Here is a 10,429-nt window from a genome sequence, read left to right as displayed (position 1 = left end):
AAATCACACAGATTAAACTTTAATCTGTCTATTAAACCAGGGGTCCATGACCCTTTGGGAGTCCACAGAGGTCCTGCAGGGGGTCCGCCAATTTTTGTCATAATTGACAATTTTCACCAAAATAATGGTGACTGTGAGGGTGCAGATGATTGAGAAATTATCATGGCATTTAATGACCAATAATAATTATGCATAAACACATATAGGCTAATAACCCAGTATATAAGTAGGTTAATAAGGTGAAATAAAAGTTGAATAAAGTAAATCTAAAAGTTATTTCTTAGTTAAAGGTCCAATCTGTTATTTGTCACCATGAACAGTCCAACCTCAGATTTAGATAAGGAGCACTTATCACACACATTACACATCAAACGTAAATGTGCAGGTGACCAAGGGGTCACGTTCCCTCAATGTATGAACGAATGTGTCTCTGTTTGATCCTGGATAATGACCAGAACGATGAAGCTGGTGTTAACACTGAGCTTTAACCGCTGCGATACAAGACTCAGAATCAGAACCATAAATGAAGTATTGAGATGTATACTGTAGATTTAATGCTCAGGTGATTACAGCGACAATTCAAAGTCAATTGTTAAAAAAGATAGCTAGTTAACAAGAACATAAGAAGAAACTTTTACCATAAATTATTTATGTAATTTATAAGTTATGCAGAAACTTGGAAATAACGCAGAAAAACACACACACTGTGCACACCTTTAGTGCTTGTACAAATGAGCTAAATATTGTAATTTTCTGATTCATTAAGTAGAGCTATTTAATTACACTAGAGCTGAGACAATTAGTCTATTAAGTGATTAATCAAGTAAGTACCCACCAAATATCTTGTAATTGATGTATCATGTTCATACTTTTCAAGCACCAATACCAAAAACGTTCCATCTTTGGGGTTTGACACATGGATACATCACCTGGAGCTTCGACATGTTTCAGTTTTCAGACATAATGTAGGTGAAAGAAATAAACACAGATTTTATTATTTTGAACTGTGAATGCATCACATGAATCCAGCTCTGCTCAAAGAATGACACCCACATTTCTTCAAAAACTCATTTATTGTGAGTTGTGGTATTCAAACTTAATGTTAATGTTGATTACAAACCAACGGACGGACAGTTTAATGAAGACGTTTTATGTGTTTTTTTATGGGACACACACACAAAGGAAGGACAAATAAATACACCTTAAACAACTGTGACTAATAAAGTTAATAAGAGTACAAACTCTGAAAGCAGTGTATTGTAGTCTTGATAAAATCTGAGTCAGAAGCCTGTTTGAATGTTAAATGTGATCATGCCAGTCTGTGTACCATCTGTTCTGTGCTGTTTGACAGACACCAGGCTGAGAGGTGATGTTTAACTGGCACTGAACATTGCTGAGGTACTGTTAAAACATTACGATGTAGAGGATGACCAGAATCAACCGATGACTTTGACACAAACGGATAAGGCAGTGAGGGTCTGGAGGCCCCCTCAGACAGATTCTGTCTCCTGTCTAGCACAGATCAACAAATACCAACAACATGCACACCACACTCACTTCAGGGTAACTAGTGCAATTAGAGTAAACAAGGTCACTGAGCCATCAGGTCATTTGGTCTGGAGACGGTTTTGACTGTTACAAGTGTGGCTGTCTATAGTGAAGCATTAACAGAGATGGCCTACACTGATCAGAACCTTCTCTCTGGGCAAGGCACCCCGCTCCATCAGACACCTCTGCGCAGGGAATGACTCGTTTCAGTCCATAGATCTTGTGGAGTTCTGAGAACACTCCTCCCTGATTCAGTGTTAATTCCAGTAGCTGTATAGATGTCTCTGTGTGCATGGGCGTGTGTTTAATGTGTGTGTGTCTGTGTTTATCTTCTGAGGCCGGGAGGTGAGGTCACAGTTTGGGTTGGTTGGCTAGCTTACTCTTCAGGTTCTCTGCCAGCTTGTCCAGGAACTCAAAGGTGTTCAAGTAGTCAGCACGAGTCACACTGCAGACAGAGGGAAAGAGGAGAAAGGGCTGAGTATACCTGATTTAAAGTAAAATCAAAGAATGTTAGCATCTAACACTGGACGAAGAGAGAGCACATAGTGGGGACAAGATAAAGATGAACAGACTGTTGTCACATTCCTAACACCTCTTGTAGCCTTCACTGTAAAGCTTTTTTCAGACTGCAGGCAAATCAGATTTGTTTCTTAAATGAGATTCTTGAGACAGACTGTCCACACTTCGTTTGCACATGACAAGATCAAATTTATGTCTCCAGACTGGGGATGTGTGTGATTAGTCAATTAAATTTTCAATTAAAGTTTCTCTCCTTGCTAGTCGACACCAGAAATACTAGTCAGTAATCTAATTATTAATACTTTATTAAAGTACAGCACTGTTTAATTGTTGTGTAACCTCACACAATAAATCTGTTGTGCATCTGAGATGGCACTCTCCAGAGAAAAGGGATGGAGACGTGTGGTAAGTTAGGACGACATTAAGCAGTGAGAAACCATCAGTTACATTATGGAATATTAATAATAACTTTACAGTAGAAAATAATTTACTGACTGACAGGTGATGTTAGCCAATGTAGCGTTAGCCTAGCAGCTCTCTGAAAGCTCTAACAGTATCCTCTGTAACTTTCCATCATTTGTGATGTCATTCACATCAAAGTTAATCCAGACCGTGGACTAGACCAGTTTTTAGGAAACTCCAGAGTCCAGACATCCTCAACCTATCTGCATGAGGTGCACTGGTGAATAAAAAATAAATATAAAATATTAAACTAAACTATCTGATATTGTACACCAGATGATGCTACACTTGAGATAGTGATACTGCAGTGAGTAAAATCCGTCACTGAACAATAAAATAATTCTTATTGTACAGCTGTGCAAACAGATGGTGAAACACGTGAGTGCTCGATAGTGAAGAGACTAACTTTGGCAGGCCTTTGATGCAAATAGCCAAATCCTTGGTCATGAATCCAGCCTCAATGGTCTCGATGCACACGGCCTCCAGGGCTTCAGAGAACACTCGCAGCTCTGTGTTGTTGTCCAGCTTTGCCCGGTGGAGGAGGCCTCGTGTCCATGCAAAGATGGAGGCTGCGGCACACAAACATGCAGTGCAAGGACAGGATTTAGTGCATTCATTCACATACAGTATGCGTGATATAAATAAACATATGTTTCTTGGGGTTGTGTCTGCATCTTTTTTTACCGATGGGATTGGTGGAGGTCTCTTTTCCCTGCTGGTGTTGTCTGTAGTGGCGAGTCACTGTGCCATGGGCGGCCTCAGACTCAACTGTGCGTCCATCAGGGCAGATCAGCACACTGGTCATCATACCCAGGGAGCCGTAGCCTGAAGCGGGGTCACATAAATCCACATTAACAACAGAAACTCTGAACCTGAGACGGCAAAAGTCTGCAATCTATTTTTTTCTCTTCTCTTTTTTTATTACAGTGCAGTTTTGCTGGCTTGGATTATTGACAGATTATAGATTAGAAAGGTTTCTACACAGTTCTTTAAAAAAAACTTCTGATGGAAACGTGTCGTCTTTACCCACCTTGTGCCACAGAGTCAGACTGTACATCTCCATCGTAGTTCTTGCAGGCCCAGATGAAGCCTCCCTCAGATTTCATGGCCTGGGCCACCATGTCGTCGATGAGACGGTGCTCATACCAGATACCTTTGGCCTCAAACTGAGCACGATATTCCCTGAACACACAAGAAGGTGGACAACACCTCTGAGTTGTGATCTACATCTACAAATGTGTGTACTTGCCATTGCGAAAGAGAGAGACAGAGTGTGCATGTGTTGTGCAAAGGATTCTCAAGTCCTTACTTCTCGTAGATCTCCTGGAAGATGTCTTTGAAGCGACCATCGTACTTCTTCAGGATGGTGTTCTTGGTGCTGAGGTATAGAGGCCAGGCTTTGGTCAGGGCCATCTGGAAGGAGCTGTGGGCAAAGTCCCTGATGGACTTATCTGTATTGTACATCCCCATGGCAACACCACCTGTGCCTGGACACACACACAGACACACATATATACAAGCCCAATTCCAATGAAGTTGGGATGTTGTGTAAAATGTAAAACATTTTATATTAGCTCATTTTGAAATTGATGGCAGCAATACATCTCAAAAAAGTTGGGACAGAGCATGTTCACTATCGTGTAGCATCCCCTTTTCTTTTAACAACTGTCTGTACATGTCTGCGAAGTGAGAAGATCACTAATGCAGGATTCTTACTGCTCAACAGTCCTGGGCCTTTGTTGCTGGATTTTTAGTTTTATAATGCGCCAAATGTTTTCTATTGGTGAAAGGTCTGGACTGGATCTGTCTCCTGAGTTCATGTTTCTATTGGGTGCTGTTGTTACTGGCTATATATATATATATATTTCTTTCACGCTTGAACAAACACTGAGACATCCCTTTTGCTTGCAGTCATGACTCAACCTTTTATGTTCTCTGTGAGTTATCTCAGTGTTTGGTTTGGAGTGATAAAAACAAAACTGGTGAATTGTTACAACAGAAGTGCAACAAAAAGATAAGCCTATCTTAGATTTGCCCATTTACAGCGTGCACACAATGGAAAATGTCTGCTCAATTATATTGACTGACATGCATTAAGATGCATTCACGTCTGCAGACTATGTAACTATGGTACTAATAGTACACTGTCACAACTGTTGGGTATCTTGTCTGACCCACATGTGGTAAACGGGTTGGAAACATGATCATACATCTGGCTTGCTGTGTTCTTACCCTCAAACTCATGAATGACAAATTTAACTGGCTCTCCTTTTGTGGGCGTGTAGGTCATCTCCACTTTCCCAGGCCCAGGCACCACGAAGTCTGTGGCTTTGTACTGTGGGGAGCACATTGGGAAAGACAAAGGATTCATACAAGAAAGCAACAAGGCTGTTTGCCCCCACTAAACTACACCAGTGTGAAAACACACACACACACACACACACACACACACACACACACACAGCTTTAGAAATGCATGATCTCTGTCCCGTAAAATGGTGTTAACCTCTGATTTAGTTCTGTCACAATCCTGCAACTTGTCCTTAGTAGAGGTAAAACATTGAGATCCAAAGGATGATGATGAAATGTAATTATTTACTGAGTCTCTCCTGATGACATGCGACACAACTGTAACTCACTGAGCTCATGCATGACTTGGCAGGAAGCCAGTCAGCTGGTTAGTTTGCTGGAAATGATACTTGCGTAATAGTGGTGTGGTGACAATAAGGGAGCTGTTTTCTCTGCACAAGACTCACATTACTGCTACAGAGTTACAGTTCATCCTTTTGACTGGAGTCCTGCAGCTTTAGCTCCCTTCAGATCAAGATTATTTCAAACCCCGATGTCGAGTTTGGACGAGAATTTGTCGAAGCTGAGATTTATTTTGGAGAGTAATTCAAATCTAGGCCACGTTTTTCTTTACAACCCTGATTCCCAAAAAGTTGGTATTCTGCATAAAATGTAAATGAAAACAGAATGCAATGATTTGCAAATTCAATTTGAACTGCACAAGACAAGATATTTAATGTTCAACCTGACACACTTGGTATCAGGGGAAACAGAAAACTGGGAAAGATGTGGAATGTTGAAAAAAAAAAAAACATGGTAAACAGGTTCAGTGGTAACAGGTGACAGTACCATGATTGTGTCGATAAGACTCTACCATGCAGAGAGAAAGACCGATATGAACCACATCTAGAAACACTGCACACTTCTCTAGACCTGAACTCATCTGAGATGGACTGTCATGAAGTGGAGAAGTGTGCTGTGGTCTGACGAATTCAGATTGTTGTTGGACATCATGTCATTCTAAAGTGGAAAAGGACCATCCAGATTGTTACCAGCATCTGTGATGGTATGACGTGTGTTAGTGCCCATGGAATGATGGCGAACCTGCACATCTGAAGGCAACATTAATGGTGAAAAGTACACAGAGGCTTTGGAGCAACATGAGCTGCCATTTTTCAGGGACATCCTGCTTACTTCAAGACAATGCCAAGATGCTCCAACCGCATTGCTTCATAGAAAACAGTCCAGACCTGTGTCCCACTGAAAATCTTGTATTATGAACACAAAATAGATGAAGACCATGGACTGTCGAGCAGCTGAAGTTGAATATCAAGCAAGACGGGGAAAGAATTTCATTTTCAAAGCTTCAACAGTTAGAGTTCTCAATCCAAACAAAGAGGTCACGTGACCCTGGCATCAAATTCAGAATGAGTGTATATTTACAAGTTCACCAGTTTGAACATGAAATATCTCGTCTTTGTATCTTGTCTTGTCTTCGTACTGTATTCAAAGGAAAGGATCAGCATGTGTTATTCATGTTTTACACAGGGTCTGGGGATTGTAGTCAACATTTGGCTTTGGCTTTTAAACAGTGAGCCATAAACACAATATCATAGCCCAAAACCAACTAATGAATTTATCCAGTAGGGCATAGTAAGCCAGCTGAATTTGAAGTAGCAAACTGACAGAAATCTGACCTCAACCCAACATCCATTTCTCAGGATGCAGAAACTTGTGAGTGCAAACACTCTTCAGACATCATGAGCAGGGTACCTGATCTCCATGGGCGTGCCTGCCAATAATGATGGGCTTGATCCAACCCGGTACCAGGCGTGGGATGTTCTTGCAGATGATGGCCTCCCTGAACACCGTGCCTCCTAGAATGTTACGGATGGTGCCGTTGGGCGAACGCCACATCTGCTTAAGCTTAAACTCCTCCACCCGCTTCTCGTCTGGCGTGATGGTGGCACATTTGATGCCCACATTGTAACGCCGGACTGCCTCCGCCGCCTCAACTGTCACCCGGTCATCTGTTGCGTCTCGGTTCTCCATACCGAGGTCATAGCTTTGCAGGAAGAGACAAAACAATAGAGTTTAAAAAAAAAGTTTAAAAGGTTTATGATGATGCATCCTAAAACACATTAATGTCTGTCTATATTTGAGTGTCAGTATAAGAGGAAGCAGAGATGGAGACCGTTTATAATCTCGACAACAGAGGCATGGACACAAAAGCACTCAGCTTCAAGTGGAGCTGTGATCATTTACACTTCAGTACACCATTACACAAAAACTCCAGCAGAACCGAGCACTAAAAGTGAACATACACAACTGTTTTAGTTGGCTTGAAGCTCATCTGTGAATGTTAAAGTAAAGTGACTGTGATGTAAATGAAACACAGAGTCAAAGGACATGAACAACATTAATGAGTAGTGAACCGGAGCGCTTCCAGCTCGAGGAACCGCTCAGTGCCAGAATTTTATTCGCTGCATATCTCGGCTAATTATATTTCTTGCAAGACCTGACAGAGTGTTCGCATCTAGAATAGCCATTAACCTCCTACCCCACTTCCTGCACAGTGCTGCAACTGTGCTCATTCTCCTCTGCCGGTTCCTTGCCTCAGTGAGGAGGAGAGCTGCAAAACCAGCCAGCACAAAGACAAAGAAAACAAGGAATCGACTGTGTAAAGACAACTGGTCCTCTGCCAAGAACTGAAAGGACTGCTTCACTTTTTACACTTGTGCTTGAGAAACAAACTACTGGTCAGAAGAAGTGTGCTTAATCTGAACCTGATGTGCTTACTGGTCCCTTAAAGTATGTGCGTTCTTGTGGACTGATTGGCTTTGTTTGAAAGAAGCCATGACCTTTTACCCAGTTTCGTCCTCCCCTCCCCCCACCAATAGCCATTACCAAGTCACAATAACTCCATGTTCAACAACTGAAACATACTACAGAGGAAAGAGAGAACACGGTTTCAGGTTTAACCAGAATGTCCTGCTCCGATGTTTGATTATATTTGTTCAACCTGGATCACTTATTCAACAAGTTGATGCATTCCTCAGGCACTCTGAGCCAGAAAACCTGAGCAAGTCTGATGTGTGGCCTTCGAGGAATGTGTATCAACCTCCAATGTTTATGTTTTTAAATGAGATTGATCTATTTGACAAAATACCCTGAAGAGGTCTCAGAATCAGTGTGTTACAGTTTGTTTTTAAAGTGGCCTGACTGAAGACGCTGCTGCTTGTTGAAAAATTGCTATTCCAGCAGAATAATGATTACACCATATTAAATCAAACTTGGACTTGCACAATAAATTATTGACTTTTATGATGCCACACAAGAAGGTGTGATGACAAAACTGTCAAACATCTATCAGATCTACCTGAAAAAAAGCTTTGGGTTCAAAGAACATCACATAAAGGTCATGCAAATAACATGCAACTCCGAACAAAGTCCATGCAACAGATAAGAGGAGTAGTAGGTCGAATGAAGTAAGGGCTGGGGTGATTGTAAGAGGCAAATATTCACTAAGAAAATATTTGATCATGATCTCCACGGTAACCATCCCTCAGTGTGATTTTCTCCAGTGTTTAAAAGGTTATCAGTTATCCACACGATCAGAACTTCAATCACAGTAGACATTTTCTGTTTGCTTGAACAATAGATGCTACGATGGTTGACGTATAACAGTGTAATATGTCTTGAATAAATCGAACAATATTTTAAATGTATTTTACACAACTTCTTTATACTTTACTACAGAAGTGTTGCTGGTCTCTAGTGACAGCAGAATATCTCTAAGTATAATACTCATAGTAAGTTTTATAAATAAAATGATTTATATAGAACATATAGAACTAACTTATTATGATCACACTCCTACATTATAACAATTACACACTGTAGCTGCCACTTTGTTGGTGAGATAACACTCTTAGAAGAAACCCAGGGACAAGACTCAGGGTGGACTCCACCCGTATTCAACAAACAAACCTAATTGGGTCCTAATCTCTACACCCTAACTGGTAGTTTTGCTGTTCACTCTGTCTTCTGAGGGGCAGGACAAACAGGCCAAACTAGAAATCCCAGTATTGCAGAAACTGTCATGGTCATTCTCACGTTTTTATTCAGCCTCTGCTTAGTGTTCCTAAGTTTATTAAACATTGCAGTTAAATTATAGAGTGCATATTTGGGGGATGTAATCTGCATATATTCAAACTCAGTCACTTTTCAAAAGAACATGAAAGTATTGATCTACAGTGCCCTCCATGCTACGATATGATGTGTGTTCACCTGTGCAAGTCCAGCTCCAGGTACGGGAGGATGAGTTTCTCCTTAATGAGCTCCCAGATGACTCGGGTCATCTCATCTCCCTGCATCTCCACCACAGAGCCTGCCTTGATCTTCTGAGACATCTTCAGAGCCTGGCGGTGGACACAGGGGACACGCAGACATTGAAGATTAAAAAAAGAGAGATAGGACAGAGGACATGACAGTGGCAGTAGTATTTCATCAAGCTACTCTTAAAGCTGGTTTGATTTATTGTCTTCCTTTACTCTGACAACAGAAACTTCAGGATCTTGTGCTGCAGATCTTTTTGTAATATAATAAAATGGACAGAAAGCTGATCTTTCTCTCTGACTCCTCTGCTCAATGAATGAATTCATTCAAGACTTTAACTGCATGAAATCTGAGCAATGACTCAGCATTTATTTGCTTAGCCTGATAAATTCCACAGTCAAAGCTCTGGTTATGCCTGGTTATGTTCAAAGCACACTTGTAGAAATATGTCGTTCTTTTTGGAAAATTCCAGGCTGTCTGCAGAAGTTACATAAGCAAATAGACAGATGATCGCATGATGGGGAGGAGACTGGCAAACAGCCGGAGGCAGTGTGTCAGCAGGTCTGACGAGCACTGCAAACCGTTAACGTTAAAGAATGTTAGGACGGAATGTTATGCCCGAGGCAGGAAGGAAGTTTGCTGAGACAATAGGCCGTGATGGGTTTCCGTGAACACGACTTCATTCATTGCGATCTACAGTGCGCTAACAGTGTAGCAGAGAAAAGCAGATGTGAAGTGAGGTCAGAGGACATCACACTCCTCTGTGGAGGTAAATACAGCTTACCGCTGCAGACACGTACCTTTAAATGACAGTGAGAGCCGAGCTGAGTAGGAGGAATGACGTCCGGTCCGGAGGTTGACGGTAACTGAGCTCAGGGAGGTTCAAGCTGTTCGAGGAAGGGCAGGTACCCGGCTTCCACCTCTCAGCTCACCAACAAGATACTGGCCAATCGGAGATAGAGAGGAAAAACCTAACCGCCAATCAGAGAAGCCCACACAGCAGGAGGGGCGTGATTAATTTCGTCGGGGATGAAACAGAGCTCACTGATTGGTTTTCTTTTTCCTCTTCCTGTTTATGTTGGAGTTTTTTTGTTTTTTTTAATCTCAACATATTGAATCTGAGTGATTATGATTATAGATGTTCTGAAAAAAAAATCTTTAGGCCACTTATACATTTCAATTCTATAATCTTTTTTCCATCCATTTGAATGACATGGTTTTAATATAAATGAACTAACAAACTTAATGTAATAGTACAAATAAACTCAATATG

The 10,429-nt window shown here is 41.3% G+C and overlaps 1 protein-coding gene across 1 annotated transcript; it reads right to left on the bottom strand.

Annotated features, from left to right (window-relative positions):
* Positions 1 to 1,054: 1,054 nt before the first annotated feature.
* idh1 (isocitrate dehydrogenase (NADP(+)) 1) lies at positions 1,055 to 10,111 on the bottom strand. Its single transcript, XM_010746748.3, has 9 exons — positions 9,957 to 10,111; positions 9,109 to 9,239; positions 6,592 to 6,883; positions 4,762 to 4,864; positions 3,839 to 4,016; positions 3,560 to 3,711; positions 3,214 to 3,354; positions 2,936 to 3,098; positions 1,055 to 1,993 (listed from the first exon to the last, which is right to left on the bottom strand). Exons 2-9 carry the CDS (start codon positions 9,228 to 9,230, stop codon positions 1,900 to 1,902), a joined length of 1,245 nt encoding a protein of 414 aa, XP_010745050.1. The 5' UTR covers positions 9,231 to 9,239; positions 9,957 to 10,111; the 3' UTR covers positions 1,055 to 1,899.
* Positions 10,112 to 10,429: the final 318 nt, after the last annotated feature.

Source organism: Larimichthys crocea, chromosome XVIII, assembly GCF_000972845.2.
Source record: "Larimichthys crocea isolate SSNF chromosome XVIII, L_crocea_2.0, whole genome shotgun sequence".
Lineage (NCBI taxonomy): Eukaryota > Metazoa > Chordata > Actinopteri > Sciaenidae > Larimichthys > Larimichthys crocea.
The sequence above is the reverse complement of the archived record's forward strand: the minus strand, read 5'-3'. Positions and strand labels throughout refer to the sequence as shown.